The 21,114-nt window shown below is 34.2% G+C and overlaps 1 protein-coding gene across 3 annotated transcripts in view; it reads right to left on the minus strand.

The window, feature by feature from the left end:
- The window catches only part of SORCS1 (sortilin related VPS10 domain containing receptor 1), a 714,896-nt gene that overhangs the window by 160,993 nt on the left and 532,789 nt on the right, over positions 1 to 21,114 (minus strand). For all 3 annotated transcript variants that reach the window (XM_051981370.1, XM_051981369.1, XM_051981371.1), the window contains exon 6: positions 9,981 to 10,045. In XM_051981370.1, the coding sequence (XP_051837330.1) occupies positions 9,981 to 10,045 (65 nt within the window). The remainder of the gene's footprint in view (positions 1 to 9,980; positions 10,046 to 21,114) is intronic.

Consider the following 21,114-nt stretch of genomic DNA (forward strand, 5'->3'; position numbering starts at 1 on the left):
TAATCTTTACAAATAAATCCCTTTCCCCCCCCCAGATATCAAAATGACTGCATTTAATTTTTGTGAATGGTGTTGTGGTAGTTTTTCAGAATGAGGAGGTTAAGGTGTGAGAATGTGTTCTTTTCATTGTGAAATGGAATATCTCTACAGAGAAATATCATTTTTTTATTTTTTCATTTTATTAAAGCTTTTTAATTTTCAAAAGATATGCATGGATAATTTTTCAACATTAACCCTTGTAAAACCTTGTGTCCCAATTTATCCTTCACTTCCCTCCACCCCCTTCTCTAGATACCAAGTAATCCAATACAAGTTAAACATGGTTAAAAAAATATATGTTAAATCTAATATATGCATACATAATTATACAATTATCTTGCTGTACAAGAAAAATCAAATAAAAAAGAAAAAAATGAGAAAGTAAAATGCAAACAAACAACAAGAGTGAAAATGGTATGTTGTAATCCACACTCAGTTCCCACAGTCCTCTCTCTGGGTGTAGATGGCTCTCTTCATCAGAAGATCATTGGAACTGATCTAAATCATCTCGTTGAAAAGAGCTACATTCATCAGAATTGATCATCATATATAAACTTGCTGTTGCTGTGTACAATAGTTTTCTAGGTCTGCTCATTTCACTCAGCATAAGTTCACGTAAGTCTCTCCAGACCTCTCTGAAATCATCCTGTTGGTCATCTCTTATAGAACAATAATATCCCATAACATTTATATACCATAAATTATTCAGCCATTCTCCAATTGATGGGCATCCACTTAATTTCTATTTTCTTGCCACTACAAAGAAGGCTGCCACAAACATTTTAGCACATGTGGGTGCCTTTTTTTTCCTTTATGAGCTCTTTGGGATATAATCCCAGTAGAAACATTGAGGGGTCAAAGGGTATGCACAGTTTGATAGCCTTTGGGAATAGTTCCAAACTGCTCTCCAGAATGGCTGGATCATTTCACAACTCGACCAACAATGTATCAGTGTCTCAGTTTTCCCACATCCCCTCCAATATTCATCATTGTCTTTTTCCTGTCATCTTAGCTAATCTGAGACGTGTGTAGTAATACTTCAGAGTTGTCTTAATTTGCATTTCTCTTATCAATAGTTATTTAGAGCAACTTTTCATATGACTAGAAATGTTTTTAATTTTTTCATCTGAAAATTGTTCATATCCTTTGACCATTTATCAATTGGAGAATGGCTCACTGATTTATTGCTGGAATATCATTTTGAAGAAGGACCCCAGGCCAACCAAACCTCTCCAGGTCTGCTTCTGCCTCGCTCTCTAGATTTCAATATTATAACCCTACTCAGGTACTTTATTCCCTTTTTACCCTCCCCTCTTTTTAGTTGTTGTCTACCTCCATCTTCCATCCCCCATCCCTATTAAAATGTAAGCACCTTCAAGGACTAGGAATAGCTTTCTTTTGGCTTATATTAATATAGTGCTTGACACACAGTAAGCCCTTGATAAATCTTTATTGGCTGACTGACTGAAGCATATAAAAATTATTTTGGGGCCCTTGAAGGCTAAGTTAAAGAAACTTTTTGAGAACTCCAAACTAAATGAATGGAAAGATTATGACAACTGAGGTAACTTTTATATCTTCTTAGCACTTTGTTTATTCTATTCCCATACAAATGAAAGAGCATGTCCATACCATGGAAGATGGGAACCAGGTTGAATAGGTGAAGAGAATAAGTGACATTTTCTAAATTCTCCTTCTTGTATACTTGGATACATGAGAATGAGTAGAGAAAAAGCTTCTTTCATTAGGAATGGTTTGTAAATTCCAGTTTGGGTTTTATTTCAAGCAACGTTTTCTGAATAAGGACTTCAAATGTAAGTGGCAATAAAACCACAGGGTATAAACTTCCCCCATGAAGAGTTGATCCAATGAATCTCAGCAAGTGAAAAAGATTAGCAGCAGGGGAAAGTTAGAGAAGATTATTCAACTTGAGTCAAAGTACATGGAAATGAATAATTGTCTCCTGTGATGCTCAAACACTTACAGATCTACTGGATTCATCAATGAAGAGAGAATTTTTTTTTAAGTCAATGGAAGAAGTGATAAAGGACAAGCTGCATAGCTCGGATTCTTGTAATCTATATAGTACAAGATATATTACAAGATAACCATAGATATGATTAAAGGCATAATACATTCCTATATGTGCATATGTCTATGATTTACACATCTTAAAATTAAATTTCTTGTTTCATTTTTCTCCCTAATCCAGAGAAGAGGACATTTTTACAGTTTTCATTTGTGAGTTTGCCTTTGGATAAACACTGGGTCCAATGGCAAATGTCACTTTCAATAACTATGATCAAAATCTTCTAATAATACTGCCCATGATGAATTATATCTGAGATTGCTCTTTTCAGCACATCTCCCTACGCAGACAGAGAGTACAAGTAAGAGCAGCATCTCTGACACAACAGTAACATGCTAGGCACGCTAATTTCAAAGGAATCAGCAATACTTCTACCTGGCCACAGACTATCACTTCATCCCAGGATGTGGGTGTGGGAAATGGAGCAGGATCTTCTCCAAATCCATTAAAATTTATGAGCTGCGATATAAACTATAATAAGTCATGATGTTTAAATCAAAGGATGAGGGGATTTATAATTGGGCCAGGCTGAATTCTCAAAAGCAAACCCTAAGAAAGGATCAGAGATTTTTTAAGGATTTAGTAGATAGAATACAAGAGATTTTCAACTTGGTCCTTGATTTCTGTTTTCTGTCAGCAGCATCTCTGTAAAGGTTGGTTTTTCATTAAGCAGACATGCTAAAAAAAACCAATATACTATGTCCATGTATAAAACCAAAATATTATCTTGTCATATAGCCCATAGTAAATGTGATTTCATATTGAAATAATATGCTTCATATATCAAGATTTCCTTCTCCCATTCCAAATATTTAAAGACTTTCTTGGGTGGAGAAAAAAGAAAAAAATTATCAAGAAACTGGAAGGGGGAGAGACAATATAAAGATATTGGTATTCCAGCAGCAACTGGTCAGCCCTGAGTTTGATTTTGATAAATGATCTCACAAATCCTGCCAACTACATCTACTAACACCTTCCTCTCTGACATCTCTACTCTCTCTTCCCTGCTGCTTTTTTGCTTTTTCTCTTTCCTTCATCTGGAGCCCCTTACTGAACTGCTAATCTGTTTCCTAGAGAGAAGAAAATAGATATGTCATGAGAATGAAATTATATTTATTCTTTTAAAAACATATTAACCAGGTATTGTGCATTAATAAACAATGAAGTTCAAGTTTCAATACATCAAATCTGAGACTGATAGCCAATGAAAATGATGGAGATTCTTTAGAAGACAGACATTTCAGGCATTTATGCAAAATAAAGGGTTTTTTTCTTATCACTAGAATTTCTAATTTCTAATTTTTCTAATCACTAGAATTTTCTAATCACTAATCACTTTTAGAAGTTATTAGAAAACTTAATTTTCAAAAAGCCAACAAAAAGTCCCAAGGAAAGTTAAGTACAATTATTTTTTAAAAAGTAAAAAATGAAACAAATTTTACTCATTTCTATACTAATATTAAACAATAGTTATTTGAACAAATAAGGAAGATATAATTAGAAAATTAAATTTGAATAATCTCTATTTAATATAAATGTCAAAAATTACTTTATAGAGCTAGAAAAAAGTAATAAATTTACCTGAAGAAACATTTTAAAATAACTTTCTCAGAATAACATGATACCTTTACAAAAACAAAATATATATTAACTTCCAGAGGCAATAAATAAATGTAAAAATGACCTTAACAAAAAACCCTAAAATTTAGCACAGTATTTAGAATATTGTAGATACTTAACAAATGTTTGATAACTTCACTTGAAATAACAAATACATTATTTACAGACCATAAAACAATAAAAATTAATGATATTGAGAATACAAGATAGATAAATGAAGAATTAATAATAGAATTCTGAAAAATAAGTATATCAAAGAATACGCCATTGAAATAAGTTAGAGTTACTGAGGTACCACTACACACCTCTCAGATTGGCTAAGATGAGAGGAAAAGATAATGATGAATGGTAGAGGGTATGTGGGAAAACTGGGACACTAACACTTTGTTAGTGAAGTTGTGAACTGATTCAACCATTCTGGTGAACAATCTAGAACTATGCCCAGAGGACTATCAGACTGCACATACTCTTTGATTCAGCAATGTCTCTACTGGGGATATATCCCAAAAAGATTATAAAGAAGGGGAAAGGACCCACATGTGTATAAATGTTTGTGGCAGTCTTTTTTCTTTTTTTTTTACAAGAAACTGGAAATTGAGAGGATGCCTATCAGTTGGAGAATGGCTGAATAAGTTAGGTATATGAATATTATGGAATATTATTGTTCTCTAAGAAATGATCAGCAAAATGATTTCAGAGAGGTCTCAAGAGACTACATGAATTGATGCTAAACAAAATGAGCAGAACCAGATCATTATACCCAGCAACAACAAGATTATAAATGATCAATTCTGATGGACGTGATTCTTTTCAATGAAATGATTCAGATCAGTTCCAATGATCTTGTGATAAAGAAAGACACCTACACCTAGAGAGATGACTGTGGGGATCACAACATAATATTTTACCTCTTTTTATTGTTGTTTGCTTCCATTTTGTTTTCTTTCTCATTTTTATCCTCTTCAATCTGATTTTTCTTATGCAACATAATATTTGTGGAAATACATATAGGAGAATTACATATGATTAATATTTATTGGATTGATTGCCATTTAGGAGGGAAAAAATTTGGAATACAAAGTTTTGCAAGGGTGAGTGTTAAAAAACCATCCATTCATATGTTTTAAAAATAAAAACCTTTAATAAAAAACAAATAATTTAGAGTTACCTGAAATATATAAAGATAACTATTTTAAAACATTATTGGTGGAACTGTCAATAAGCACAATATTTTGGAAAGCAATTTGGAATTATGGAAATAAAGTGACTAAAGTGTACATAATTTTTGATCCTGAGATTCTATTGTGAGTATTATACCTCAAAGAGTGCATTAATAAGAAAACTGTCCACACAAAGAGCAAAATATTTATAGCTGCAGTTTTCATGGTAATAAAGAATTGGAAACAAAGTAGAAACCCTTTAAGTATAGAATGGCTAAATAAAATAGAATACATTAATATAGTGGAATGTTATTGTACTCTAAGAAATGATACTCTAAGAAAATGCCATATTATCTGATAGAGAGTGAAGTAAACAATCAGGAAAACAATATACACCAAGTCTATAATAATATAAATGGAAAGAACATCCACAAAACCATCAAAAGGTAATGCTGAAAAATTACAAAGGCCAAGAAATGAATTTAGTTTTGTTTTTCTTCCCTCTCCCTACCATAATTTATCCCTGTTCAGATTAAAGATTTTTAAGAAACTCGAGATATTCTTTCTATCCAAAATAATCCCTTCCATATCAAAGGTCTATTACAGCTTCTTAGAATCCTTTGAAGAAAAGAAAAGTATGGTGGGCAGTGTAGAAGAAGTTTGTAGTGACACGGTTCATCACCAAAGCAATGATTATAGTTAGAGTTCACAAAGGGAAGAGTCTTCAGGAATGGAAAATCTAAATGGAAAGATCAGGACAATGAACAAATTACTTGCTGGTGAAAGAAAAGAGTGTTCAATATGAATTCTCTCTTAGGACCAAGATGTGTGAGAAGACACCCCACCCACACATCTTTGTAAAGAAAAGAGATGTATCAATCTGATATGCTGTACATATTTTTAGATTTTTCATTGCATTGATCAGTCTTATTCATTTTTTTCTCTTTGTGTCATGAAAGAAAATATGTTTTATATATGGGATAGATCTTTTGAAGGAGAGAAAAGGAGGCATGCTAGGAGAAACTATCCCTTTATTAAAAACATATTGTGTCAATACTAATTTATTCTTAAAAGAATTATATACAAGAGAATGATAATGAGAAAATATACCAAAATGTTGGAGAGATAGCTAAAGAATCTCTCAGAGGAAAAATCATATTTCTAAAAACATGCATTAACAAAATTGAAAAAGAGTGAATTAATGACCTGAAAATGCAATTGTAAAGCCATAGAATCAACATATTAAAAAATATGCAGAAAGAGGGAACTATTGAAAGTTACAGAAATAAAAAATCATAGGAATAAAAATACTGTAAAACTGATAAATAAAACCAAATGATGATTCATGGAAATGATTTTTTAAAACCCATAAACTTTTAACTAATCTGATAAAAAAAAAAAAAAGAAAAATGACATTAACAAAATAAAACAAAAAACTGAGAAAAGAAATAAAAAAGTTTTCCAGACATATTAAATACAATTATATGTTAGAAAGATAGGAAATTTGAAGGGAAAAATGATTATCTATAAAAATATAAATTGCCCCAAATAACAAAACATGAAATTCTAATCTACATCAGCTCCATATCATAAAATGAACATATAAGGGACATAAAGCAACTAGCAAAAGAGAAAAAAAAGCCCTTGGTACATATGGTTGTGAAGATAAATTATATCAAAAGTTTTGAAAGCAATTTATAACTATACAATACAATTTTTTCTCAAAGATTGAGAATAAATAAAAATATTTTTAAAATTATTTTTAAAAATCTTATTAGACAAATAGATCCCTAATATTTGAATGAATGAAAGATACAACAGGGAAAAAGAACTAGAGATCAATATTACTAAAGTTATTGGTGCACAAATTTTTGATACAATATTAGTAAAAAAACTATAAACATATAGCCCAAAATTATTCACTATGCCAGATTCAATAGACTTTATTTTTGAGCAATGGTAATATAGAAAATTTGGACTTTTATTTTTTGTGTAAGCTAGAAGGAGATATCCATGTAACTGTTCATTGTCCTGATCTTTCCACTTAGATTTTCCATTCCTGAAGACCCTTCCCTTTGTGAACTCTAACTATGATCATTGTTTTGGTGATGAACTGTGATCACTACAAACTTCTTCTACACTGCCCACCATACTTTTCTTCAAAGGATTCCAAGGAGCTATAATAGACCTTTGATATGGAAGGGATTATTTTGGATAGGAAGAATATCTGGAGTTTCTTAAAAATCTTTAATCTGAACAGGGATAAATTATGGTAGGAAGAGGGAAGAAAAACAAAACTAGAAACAAAGTAGATTCTAATCACATGGATTACAGTTAAGGAAAAATTGGTAAACAATATAATATAATAATACAGCATTTTAATAAATGATGAATATGAGAAATTCTGAGAAACACAGGAAGATTTGTATGAACTGATGCACTGTGAAATAACTAGAACCCAAGCAAATAATATTCACAGTGAAAACATGTAAATTAAGAGAATTATCAGAATATGTACAATGATAATGACTAATCTTGGTCCTAAGAGAGAATAATAATAATAATAAAAACTTCAGAAATATGTGTCTTTCTTTTCATTAGTTTGGAGGGTGCTAATGATCTGGAATACTATATATATGGTAAGATGAGATCCATGAATCAGCCAGCTTTACCTAATTGTATTTTCCTCTTATTAACAAGGAAAATCTTACTTGTTGGTGAAAGAAAAGAGTGTTTAATATGAATTAAAAGGAAAATACATTAATGAAATAAAATAAAATTGCTGGGCTTTCATCTACACCCAGAGAGAGGATTGTGGGAACTGAGTATGGATCACAACATAGCATTTTCACTTTTTGTTGTTGTATACTTGCATTTTGTTTTCTTTTTCATTATTTTTATTTTTTGTTCTGATTCTTCTTGTGCAACAAGATAATTGTATGAATGTGTATGCATATATTGGATTTAACATACATTGTTACCTTGTTTAACATATATTGGATTACTTGCCATCTAAGGGAAAAGGTAGGAGGAAAGTGGGAAAATTGGAACACAAGACTTTGCAAGGGTTAATATTGAAAAATTGTCTATGCATATCTTTTGAAAATAAAAAGCTTTAATAAAAAATGGTGGACTTAACAAGTTCATAGGTTTCAAGTTGGAAGAGACATGAGAGGTCATAGGAACAACTAGTTCAATGTTTTTATTATACTGATGAAGATACTAAGTCTCAGAATAGTTAAATGGCTTGTTCAAGTTGATCCAAATATTAAGGTCTGGCTTCAAATCTAACATTCATTTTTCTTTCTTCTGATTCTAAATCACATGATCCCTCCAACTCAGACATTCTTTAAAACTTCCTTCTGTAATGTGAAGAGAACATTTAAACCAATAAAAGTTGGGGAGTTTTCATAAACCACACAAAACAAGGTTGGATATTATAATAAAATGTCTACTATGTGATGACATATGAGAATCACACTAAATGCATTCATCACAGGGAAACAAAAATCCATATAAGAGACAAGATGGGGATAATACAGACATATACTACAGACTTCAAATGGAAAAAGGAAATAATATAAAGGACAGGAGAGGGCACTATTTCAAAAATCATTTATTTCCCTTATTCCAAAAAAATATCCATAGAAATTCTTCTTAGTGTTCTTTTTAAATCCAGATAAAGAGATGCACCTGTATGATATTCCATAAAGAATCCAGGTTGCCCCAATCTAAATTTGCCAGAGAACAAACCTGTTTCTCAGGAGAGAAAAAGTGAATTTTCATCTATAAAAACGCAATACATGTGTGTATAGTATTGAAAAGCATGGAAAGTAAAAAGTATATAAGAAGATCATACCAATCCCCCCCCCCTCCCAAATACACCCCGCCATAAGATCACAGATTTAGAGCTGCAAAGCACTTGAGCACCTATCCCTCTCAAACCGCAATACTCTCATACAAATGTAGCTACATGACTCATAAGTACTTTGTCAGAATGTAAGCTCCTAGAGGGCAGGGACATGCTGATTTCCCTTTTTTCTGGATAACTTAGCAATCACAACAACAATTAAAAAAAAAAAACTGTCAGAACCTTTCCTTTGATAATTAGTATCTTGAAGTTTATCTTATGAAATAAAAAACCCTGTTTACATAATATTTTATATATCATATAGTGGTATGATAGAAATAGAAATAGATAGTTTTCAAGTAATTTTCAGAGATCCATGAGTTTAGAAATAAAGATGTTATTACAATCCTATTTTGTAGATTAGAAAACAGAGAATCAGAAAGGTTAAATAATTTCTCCTATGTCATACAACTGGCTAGTGGTAATGGCTAAATTCAAACCCAAGTCTTCTGTCTCCAAGGGCCAGTATTCCTCCTTCTCCTCCTTTTTTCCCCGCTCCTGCTACTATTATACCTAATACTACTTGTCTCTCTCTCTGTCTTTATCTCTGTTTGTATGTCTCCCTTCTTTCCTTCCTTCCTTCCTTCCTTCCTTCCTTCCTTCCTTCCTTCCTTCCTTCCTTCCTTCTTTCCTTTTTTCCTTCTTTTCTTTCTCTCCTTTCCTCCATACAACTTTATCCTGCTGCTGCTTTCCTAGTTCACCCCAGAAGGAGAAAATTAAAAGTAATGAATCAAATGAAAAGCAAAATGCAAGGAGGAAGAAGAAAAGAAAAATATTCTGTGAATACCTACAAAGGAAACTGGGCATTGAATGGACCTACTGTTTACGGAACTAAGAATACCAGTAGAAAAACTTATTTTAGTAACAAAAAATTTCTGTATCAAAGTGAAACCCTCCTGTGAGCCTGTGAGTCTGAGTTACTAACATGCAGATAACTTAGATAACTCCATGTGTTTAGTTGTCTTTCTACTTCCCAAGAAAGTTGTTCACAAAGTGGGTTGGAGTAGAGATATCTAAATAGAGGCCCGCCATTATCACAAGAAAAATCAGGACTTGGAAAAAATGGGGAAAAGAATTCATGCCCAAGTGAGTCAAAATTTTGCCACAATAATTTCCCCCCAAGAGTGATTCAATTAATATAATAATGTTTTGGGGTACTTACGACCATCCACAGTCCTGGCCTCCAGATGCACAAGGTCTGGCTCCCTGTTTGACCTCATCACTGACCTGAAAGGGAGATAGATAGATATGAACTTAAAATATTAAAAACTGCCCCATGACTAGACTACTTGCTCTCCATACTTCTTTCTACTTCTAAGAATGTTTAGCTTAGTTTCCTTCAGCAGGAAGATTTTTTTTTTCCCCTAATGTCCTAAGCTTTTAGTGCTCTTTCTCTCTCCTCAGGCAATCTCATATTTACTCATCTATCTATATTCATGTAGTACCCTACTAGGGTGTAAAATGCTTGGTGCAAATTGTTTGTTTATTTTTTTTAATCATTGACTCTAGCTCATTTTTGTTTTATAGTCATTTCAGTCATGTTTGACTCTTCATGATCCCTTTTGGGGTTTTCTTAGAAAAAATGCTGTAGTACTTCACCATTTTATTTTTCTCCAACTCATTTTACAGATAAGGTAACTAAGGAAAACAATATTAAATGACTTGACCAGAGTCACACAGATCGTAAATGTCTGAGGAAGAATTTGGACTCAGGTCTTCTTGACATTGGGACTGGCATTCAATGCTCTGTGCCACCAAGCTGGTAAAGTGATTTGAAATGGAAAATTAATACAATGATGGCCAAACTGACTATTTTTGACTTGTCTATCATTTTTCTAACATTCCATCTCCTGCCTCTCAGTCACTATTTGCTTGCTTATTTTTATACTGCTATATTATCTCTTACTGATTCACTTTCCTATTGCTTTGTCCTTGGTAAGGCACCCCTGTGTGTGTGCACACAAGTTCTCACATACAAATGTGCATGCACATATACACACACAGACACTTTTGATCAATCTTGACAGATAAACAAATGTATGGTGAGGCTCCTTTCTTTGTAAAACAACCTCTTCAGGGTTTGCCTTCTCACATTCATTTATTTTTTTCTTATTTCCTGAAGAAATATTAAGTATTCATTGGTTAACATGTCCTCAGAAATAGGAAAAAATAAGTTTGTGATTTCCTCAAAAGGCAGGAAAAAAAGGGCTTTTTTAATATCGTTAGAATTTATTGTGGTTATAGGCTGGACAGTAAAGTGGCTTTTTAAAAAAGTGTTATCACTTTATCTCAGTGCTCTGACTATTGTTGGTTAAAGGCATGGAGTGTTTTTTCCATTTTCAGAAAAGCTGATCGATTGGATCCATTGCTGATCTCTCTAGACGAGACCTCAGCTATCCATCACTATCAGAGAAGAAAAGAAGCCTGCCTGACATCCCTCATGCTGACAAGCCCACTAGTTAACTTCTGTTATGTGAGAGCTACGAGGGGGAGGCAGTAGGTTCTTGGCTTACTTTTCAGATCTATATTTTCTGGCCTCTTAATTAGTGTGCTGCCTCCCACATGCAGAGACTGCTCTCTGCCTTAGCGTAGTCTTTAACTCTCAGGAAAAAAAAAATGTGGAAAAGTTCATGCTTGAATTTTATCTATTTGTATTTCTATCCACAGGTGGTCAGCACAGTCTTGGGAGGGACACAGAACCATGATAGATTCAGCATCTTCCTTTACTGTAACCACAATTCTCCCCAAAATTTCAAGAATATAGACCATGAGTGTGGTTTGTTTGTTCCCCTGTCTCCAGGACAGTATATTGTAATGCCTTTGCACATAATGGATCAATGTTACTTATTGACTAGAGGGGCAGTTTGGCAGGATGGGTTCAAGTTCCAGCCTCAAGCTTTGCTGATATATGACTGCAGCTAAGTCAGAACCTTTTTGCACCTTGACTTTCTCATCTACATAAGGGAATAGAATTTGCACTAACATCTAAGATTGTTATAGATAATTGCTTTGTAAAGTGATATATAAAAATTGGCTACTTTTATTACCATAGGATTATAAGGTGGCAAAGACTGAAGGTCAAAAGTCCAAAAGCTTTATTTTACATATGGGGAAAATAAGACTGATATACTTTCAAGGATCACTTAGCTAAAGAACTTTGAGAAAGAATTTGAACCTGGGTCAAACTCTCTTTCCATTGTATTATGCTGATAAGAACTATAATAATGCTTCCAGTCAGAATAGTCATATCACTCTAACTTCATGGGGCTTTTAGCTCTTCAAACTAGTTTGATAAGACTATCTTATTTAATTCACATGAGCATTTAATGCTTTGAATTAAAAACAGTATGGCCTAGTGGATAAAAATATCATTTTTAATCTTACTAATTGAATAAAAAAAGCAGCTAGATGATATAATGTATAGAATATTGGATCTAGAGTGAGGAACATTCCTCTTACTAGACTTGTGACTCTGGGCCCAGTTTGCCTCAGTTTCCTTATCTGTAAAATGAGCCTGAAAAGGAAATGATAAACTCCTCCAGTATCTTTTCCAAGAAAACCCCAAATGGGGTCATGTTGAGCCAGGATAATTGAACAACAAGGCTGAGTGACTCTGGGAAAGTCAGGTAACTATGTATGTGCTTTAAGCAATTTCCTACGATACTGGAAGTCATACACAATTTGTGATCTAAACAGGTATAAGGAGTTCTCATGACTGGAATTCCCGGGAGGATTCTGAAAAGATGGTGGAGCAGGTTGGTAAATTTCAAGCTCTCCAGATTCCCCCCACAAATAGAACAAATTTGCACCTCAGGGCAAACACAGACTGGTGAAAAATCAAGAAGATTGGGGAGAGAACACAGGACTTTCTCATACAATCCAGCAAGATCTGAAGACACCAGCCTGGATTAATCTGAGTATAGTGCAAACCAGCTAGCTCCACAGAAACAAGTGAGGAGCCCTGGGGGGAGCTGGAGCCTCAGCAGGAACCATAGAGACGTTCACCTCATGTGGAGTCACCATGTGAGTCCAGAAGACTGAGTGAACCTTGGCTGATTGGAACTCCAGGCCCAGCTGTGCTTCTGAGGCACAGCAATGGGAGAGAAGGAACTAGCACCGGGTGAGTGAAGGACAGGGACACTGCTGGCTGTGAGCACGTGTCTCGGTTTGGGGTTCCTCGTCAGAGTGTAGAACTGCAGGGACGCTTGAGGCATGAGAATAGTGAAAGCAGATGTCATTGGCTGGGCTTAAAATAGTCTGGCCCCAAGACAGTTTACATCTGATTATGAATAGTCAAATAACAATGAACAAATAAATGAAAGCCTACTTAGCCATATCTTAGAAAAGATAATAAACAAGAATATTGCATTTAGCACAGACTCTGAAGCTGGTCTGATCAGGGCAGGATGTGATGACTCCTCTGCCTTTTTACATGGAATAAGTCTGAAAAGATCCCACCTTAAGTAGGTGGGACTTTTCTTGCCTTTAAGTGAATGGGAATCCATATCAACATGACCCATATCCACTAGCAAGCTGTATCTACAACATTACATGGGTCTTAACTTCCTGACCCAATCAAGTCTTTAGAATACCTCCTCTGCTATTTAAGGAAAAGACCAGGAGGATATAGCTTTGGTAAATAATGATCCTACTACTGGAAACTGTGTGTCCTTAAGAATCCAATGTTCTAGCCTCTTGGAAATCCACCCATGCTACTGAAAGGTATGGTACTAAAAAAGAGTCAAATCAAGTTTCATTATTAGAAATAGGCCATTTTTCTGGCTAATAAACAAAGATATATTATATTTATTCTGTAAATATTTCTTAAGTGTCCCCTATGTTCAGAACACTTTATTTGGTACTGACAGAGAGATAATTAAGAATTAAATAACTCCAATCCTCAGAGAGGTTATTTACATAACCTCATAGAGGTTAAAATATACTTAGGAAAACTACAAAATAAAACAAAATCACAGGATTGTAGATTTAGAGCTGAAGCAGTCCTAAGAGTCCTTGTGTTCCAAATAATCTTATTACACAGATTAGGAAACTCAGATCAAAAATGGAATTTGGTTCCCCATTCTCTGAGCCAGAGTTCTTCCATTGTATTGCATTGTCACGTAACTACCATCTCTCCTTTACTATCCCCGCATCAAGGAAAAAGGAAAAAAAAAAATCTGCACTAGAAATTCAGAGAGAGAAGATATGACTTCTGTTTGACAAATGTGAAACATTTCCCCAATTGCTTTTTATCCATAGCCTATATGTCTAAACTTCTGAGATTGTAAGGGGAGGAGTTCATGGTTAAAGGTTTTTTTGAAATAATTGATGATTGTAACAGAGAAGCTTACAAAATTCACCAAGATTTTTAAAAAATAATAATAATAATCACTCAGAACTACTATGTTGGTAATGTCAGTTATGTGACTTTGAGATTTTTAAAATATAATCAGCCAAATGCAGCCTTTGTAGATGTGTTCTATAGAGAGGCTCAAAAATGTCACCAGTTTATCATTCTTGTGGCATTTTGTCTCAGTTTATACTAGTTTAATATAGTGCTTAATAAATGCTGTGAAGTCACAAAATGTCTTGATGCTGATAACTGCAGAGCAAATATTAAAAAATAAACACTGTGACGGAGTGGAAGCTGGTTATTCAGATTTAGAATTCCTAGTTAATGACATTCATAGGAAGCAGGAAGGATTGCAGAATAAAAGCACCTTGAATCCCAGTTTTCCTACTTAGTACCAATAAAAGGTATATTCTCTTAGACACTGTCCATAAATCAAGCAAATATGAGCAATTTTTGACCTTGATGCTTAGCAGTTTTCTGTGTTACTAAACAGGACATATGATCCTAAAGAAAATAAGCAAAATACGTGACCTTCTTCTCCTTTGGCTTGAAAGAGATGATACTGGTCATCACCTTACTCTAGTGACCTATCCCTCACACCCATATATTCAAAGAAAATTTTATCTAGATGCACAATATCTATTCTCCTTTGGTGAAATCACTGCCTCTGCTACCATCCAGGGAATCTAAGCTAGACAACCTAGAAGAAAATCTCTCTTCTCTATCTACAATGAACCCCATGTATCTGGATGTCTCCTTTTTTGAGGCAATTGGAATTAAGTGAACATTGGGAATTAAGGAATTAAGCCAACATTGCATAGCTAATAAGTATGTTTGAAGCATGATACTCTTTCCACTGGGCCATCTAGCTGCTCCTGGATTTCTGTTTTCTTAACAAAGATGTTCCCATGCCCATAGTTCTCATGACTAAGATATCCTGATCAAAAAGCACCCTCAGACTAAAGACTCTTAACTCTACCTTCCTCTGGATCACAGATCATTAGGAAACCTGAAGATTCTCCCCAAAATAAATAAGGCCTCTAAACCCCAAAACAACATGGCATCTATAATTCCTCACAGCAAAAAGAGAGTATCTGGGCAGCTAGAAAAGGTGTCCACTTATCACAATTTAACACCATCCAATGGCTAGGGTCAGAATTAACAGAAAAAAAAAAAAAAAAAAAAACTTAGTAAACAAGTAGAAAGCTTGAGGACAATCCCATTAACAATTCCAATTATATCTCTCCCCCCCCCGCCTCCCATTTAGATTACTAGTAAATAAATTCAGATCATTTGATCTAACTTAGCCCTGGAAACAGAGCTTATTCAAGGCTCTATATCTATTATTTTAGGTCTGATTCTCCAACATCTAAGACTGTTTCCTCATCTATCCTGGGCCCTTTAATGAACAAAATGAAAAGTACTTCCCCTGCTGAAGAAGGCAACTGCCTATGTCATTCTTCAAAGCACTAAAAGCCAGTGGCAGCACAGAAGCACATTGATGCTTGCTGATATAAAATAGCCCTGCCAAGTGCCTTATGGGAGTGATCTAGATATGCCATAACCTCATTACCATCACTACTCTGCTACATAAGAAGACATCATCCTACTTACTTCTAGCTGCTCACAGTTACTCTGCTATTTATATTGGTTTATCATTTTCATAGGTGAATTATTCTAGATGTATCTCATTCACTCATTGCAATATCTCTTCTCAAAAATACAGGGAAAACTGTCCAAGATATAGATATCTCTCTCCTTTCTTTCCCTACTTCCTTTCTCTGCTTCCCCCAGCTTAAAATGGGCCTTCTTGTTAAAAAGATCACTAAGAGACTAAAAGTAGAGAAGCAAAGGAAGATTGACATTTTCAGTCATTCAGAAACAGAGTAATGAACTGTTGAAATTGTAAAAGGCATTAAACATCATCTAATTCTTCTGCTTAAATTATAAAAAATGGGGACTGTGAAGGACTAAATGTTGAAATGACTTACTTATATCACACAACTACTAGTAGCAGAATCTAGATTACTTAGGACTCCTGCATCCTAATCCATTATATAATGCAGTGGGGTCTATTTCTCCTTTTGCCATGTCCTAGCTATGAAACAAATTTCACTTTAGGTTCCTATTCCAACAGTCACTAAAATCAATCTCTTCCAACTCTTCTAATTCATTAAGCTATCACTTCAACATAAAAACTTTAGAAACAAACAAGAGATTTGAGAATCCATGAGAATTGTCATTGCAGATTAAATGAGGTTCATTATAAGATATTATGGAAAGAAGTCAGAAGCAGGAGATCTAGACTTTTATTCCACCTCTACCACTGACTCACTATATGATCTAGAAGGGACCATTTCCTCTTTCTAACCATGTTTCTTCCTCTGTAAAATGAAAAGATTAAGCTCAGTTAAATTCAGTCATTTTTAGTTGTTTCTGACTTTTTGTGACCTCATCTGAGGCTTTCTTGATCTTTCCTTGACTTTATTGGAGTGGCTTGCTATTTCTTTTTGTAGGGCATTTTGAGATGAGGAAACTAGACAGACATGATTAAATGACTTGCCCATGTTCACCCAGCTAATTAGGTACCTTATGCCAGATCTGAAATCAAGAAGTTCTAGAGACCAATGAAGTCCCTTTCAATCCTAAAAGTTATGATAGTAGTGGCAAAAACTGATAGAGGGGGAACGAAAGGAAAAAGGACATCTTTTGTCAGCCTTTTGAAATTCTTTTCTTAAAGGCTACTCAGGAAAAGGTTAGGGTGTTACATCCATAAAACTGCCATGGTTGCCCCTTCTTATTCCTTTCTCTTAACCCATCAACACTTTAATTGACTGTGGTTGTTTAAATCTTACTTCCCTCTGAATTTTGGATCTCTGACTCATATGGAAAATATTATCAATGAAAAGTATAAATCTTTTGCTCAAGGGAGGTTCTAGTACCTCTCTCAAATGTAGTATAATAGATGAAGGCATTGGAATTGTAGTCAGAAGAGATCTAGAATCAAAAGTTACCACTTGCATTTATTATTTTTATTACCAAAGCAAAATTACTGGCAGGGATGTTTCCGAATCTTTCTTCAACTGTAAAACAATAACCAAAGTGTTGCTGTGAGGATAATGAGATAATATTATATATATAAAGTATTTTGAAAACCTTAACATGCTTCATAAATTAATTAAGGAACTTATATATGTTATTTGTTTACCTCAGGCTCAGAGAAATAAAGTTACCTTGCTCAAAATATTAAAGCTAATGTCAGAGATGATATTTAACTTATGGTTTTCTTTATTCCAAGGCCAGCAAGCTATTCACTCCACTCTGCTGCTTTATAAACATCAGATAGAGAAGCAAAGTGTATAATAGAACTCAAAGCCTTGGCTTTCTCAATTATAAAAATGTAGTTAATAATATCTACCTCATAGGCCTAGGAATCAAATTATTTGATATATGGATAGATAGATGATAGATAGATAAGAGAGAAATATATTGTTTTGTAAACTCCAAAACATTACAAGTGAGCTATTATTATTTCTTTAAAGTACTTTCTCCTCAGAAGGAAATTACTATCAACTATGGAAATCATTAGAACCAAAAAGAAATTTGAAGATCAATTATTTCTCCTCTGGAAACTGAATTGGGCAATTATAGAACCTATATCCTCTTTCTTGATGTCTCATGGGAAAGAGACACCTCCAAGTGAAACCCCCCAAAATATACCTGTGTATATTGTGAATCCCTTGATGAACCATTAATTTGGTAGACATGGTTGGAAATAACTGGAGAAATCATCTTTGGAAGATAAATGGAACTCAATGGTCTGGATGAAGTAAGAGTGGAAAACAGACCTTAAAATACCTTCTAAAAATATAAATACCTACTCTAGTGCCACACCTTAAAATGTTAACAGCAAAACCTTAATTACCATTTAATATCTTCATTAAGAGTTAAACTTTCTCATGGGAATTATTAGAATTCTCAAAGAACCAAAGCAAGCTTTAGACAAAGGGAAAAAAGGTGGGAGAAAGTATCAAAATTTGGCAATTCTTGCATGAAAAACTCAATATTAATAGGGATGAACAAAAGGCACCAAAGACAAACTTGATTGATAAATCATATTGTCAATAATCCCATTCAGTTACCTCATTCAAAACAATTTTGCCAATTCCCAGGATTAGATGTCAAAAGTGCTTAAACTCTGACAACAAATGTTAAATTTGTTAACATTTGACTATACAGATTAATACCCCAAAACAAGTGCTTTGTATTTTTTGGGTAACTACAAAAGCATAGAGAGGCTTGTTGCCACTTCCACTGGTTTTATGTTTGTTTGGGGTTTTTTTCCCAGAAAGGAAAAGAAGTTAGATATTTCTATCCCAAAACAATAAAGTAGTTACCAATTAAAATAAAAATGTCAGTTGTTCTGCTTTTTTAGAAGAAACAACAATAAGGTTAGATTTGGTTTGGGTTTTATGGGGCAAAGATAGGTTGGGAGTAGCCCTACCAGTGACCAAGGAAGTAGATTTCAAGTCTCAATATGAATATCCTGTGGACCCACGGTATATGGATCCAAAGAAAACTATCACTCTTATGGGAGCCAATGAAGTCTTTGTTTTTAGAATGTCTTGCTTGTAAAATGGCCTTTGATCTCCTCAGCTACTGATTTACTGGGAAAAGCCAATTTCCCACCAGAGAAAGGTGAAATAACAAATTTGTGCTCCCTGATCCTCAACCTCAAGCTGTCTACAATGCATAAATATTCTAACAAGTTTCATCTTGTCACAATAGAGTCATAATGTTGCTCTGTTCAGCACATGATAATGGCTTTGTAATTCAATTATTGGTAGTATTTGTCTTCCAGGATTTATCTGCTCTAAACCTCTGCACTCATGTTAAAACCCCTTACCATAAATCTCATAAAAGCTCCAGCAGGTTCTGTCCCCTACCTCAGGGCACATCTTGCCATTCCTGTTCAAACCTTGACAGCATTTTAAAAATTATGGAATGGTTATTTTTGAAGTTGTTGGTTTTTTAAATGCCAACAGCAGAGATAAGGATAAAAGATGTTAGTACAGATTCATTTTCCCTGGCTATACTTATCTTAGAGATAGAAAGTCCAGAATGGACAAAAAGATAGACAATGACAGCTTTGATTCCAATGGCTTTGGGTAGAATTAGTACTATCTGAGTCACCTTTTTCTTTCTCCCCCATCCCCTCCAATATTAAAATATGTTTTTTTTAGGTAACTGGTTTGTACTTGCCTGCTCTCTTTGACAGTATCACAAATGGAAGCACATTTCTACCATCTGGTTCTAAGGTTTGTCTCTGAATATTAAATCTCTGAGTCCCACATTGTCTCTCTTTGCTCCCAGGCAAGGTAAGTTTTTCTCAGCTGCCATCTTTCTTTGACAACTCTCTTGATTTCTGAATTTCTCTTACTTTAGAACAACTTCCCTTTGCATTATGTCTTCTTTTAGTCTCCTAAATTACAATACTATCCATCTCTCTTAAACATGTTAATCATACATAATTCTAGAGAGCATAGTTAGGACCAGTGGGGAATATTCCTCATAAGGTCCATTTTTGTTCAATATAAATATGAACTTATTTATGGAATTACCTATTCCCTATTATTAGAAGTGCTCAGACAGACCTTAGATCTTCTTGAAGGATTTTTGAAGCAAAAGCCCATGCTTCAGTTTGAGCTTAGGCACTAGATGATTTCTGAGTGTCTTTCAAAACTGGAAATTCTGTGATTTCATGCTTCTCTTCTCAATACCTTCCTAAAATATATTAATGGAAGTATAATGAGTATAATCACCCAACTCCTATCCCTTCTTTCTAGAGCATACTCCTTTGAAACTGAGTCTGGCTCCCCCAGGCTATTTTTATTAGACCACCCCTGGTGGACCACATGTATAATGGGTTACCCTAAAGTCCTTGACATTTTGGGATGAAGTAACAGCATCTTGGTCCATAGGATAGCAATTGGGGGTGGGAGAACTTTTAAAAGAGGAATGGTTGCTGAGTCAGGAATAGCTTTAGTCAAAGATTTTAAGAGAAAAACAATTCTTTCCTACTATTTCTTCTTACTCTTTTCTGAAGCCAGGAAATCTCTTTCTGGAACTTCCTAAAAAGGGGCAAAGAGGACAGCCCATATATCACAAAAAGCATTCTTCTCAGTAGTACTTAAGCCTAGACTTGGGACCTTAAATATTACTTCTACTTGTGTGGCATTTTGAGTAGGGTTTTTTGTTTGTTTGTTTGTTTTTGTTTCTTCATTATTTTCCTTGACCATTGGTAACAAAACAAAAATAGAGGATGTTTCTAGCCTTAGAAATGTCCTCAGGATTTAGAGAATTTGGGAACCCCTAGTTCCTTCAGCTAGAATTGACTGAATTTTCTGCTATTATACTTTTTTTTAAAGAAGATGACAACTATTAGGAAATTTTCCCTGGGGGTGAGTCCAGAGAAAGGGTGTAAAGAACCATCTGCAGTGAGAAATGGTCTATCTTCTTAAAGGTCAGGCTCATAAAAATGTTGAGAGAAAAAAAAAGCCAGTCTCCTTCGGAACTTAATCAGTGATCATATGTGAAGCATAAGTTGGGGTGCTAGTCTATTGCTATGAAAGAATCCAGAGAAGTAATTGTATTCTTTTAGAAACTGAAAATATTTCAAGTATTTTGCTTAACTTTTAGTGTCATGTTTTGAAAGTATTGACAAAATGAGGCAAGCCCAATGGAAGATGTCCTTGAAGTTTTACAAACTCAAAACTGTAGTATCTGCACAATTAACAATGAAACCAAGAATATTTAACTTGGAGCATAGAAGACTTATATGACTACCATCTTTGTAGGGCAAAATTAGGGAAGGGAATATTATCTATCTTTTCATTGTTCCACAGGGCTAAACTAGGAAAATGGATAGAAATCATGAGACTAA

Source organism: Antechinus flavipes, chromosome 2, assembly GCF_016432865.1.
Source record: "Antechinus flavipes isolate AdamAnt ecotype Samford, QLD, Australia chromosome 2, AdamAnt_v2, whole genome shotgun sequence".
In the NCBI taxonomy this organism is placed as follows: Eukaryota; Metazoa; Chordata; class Mammalia; order Dasyuromorphia; family Dasyuridae; genus Antechinus; species Antechinus flavipes.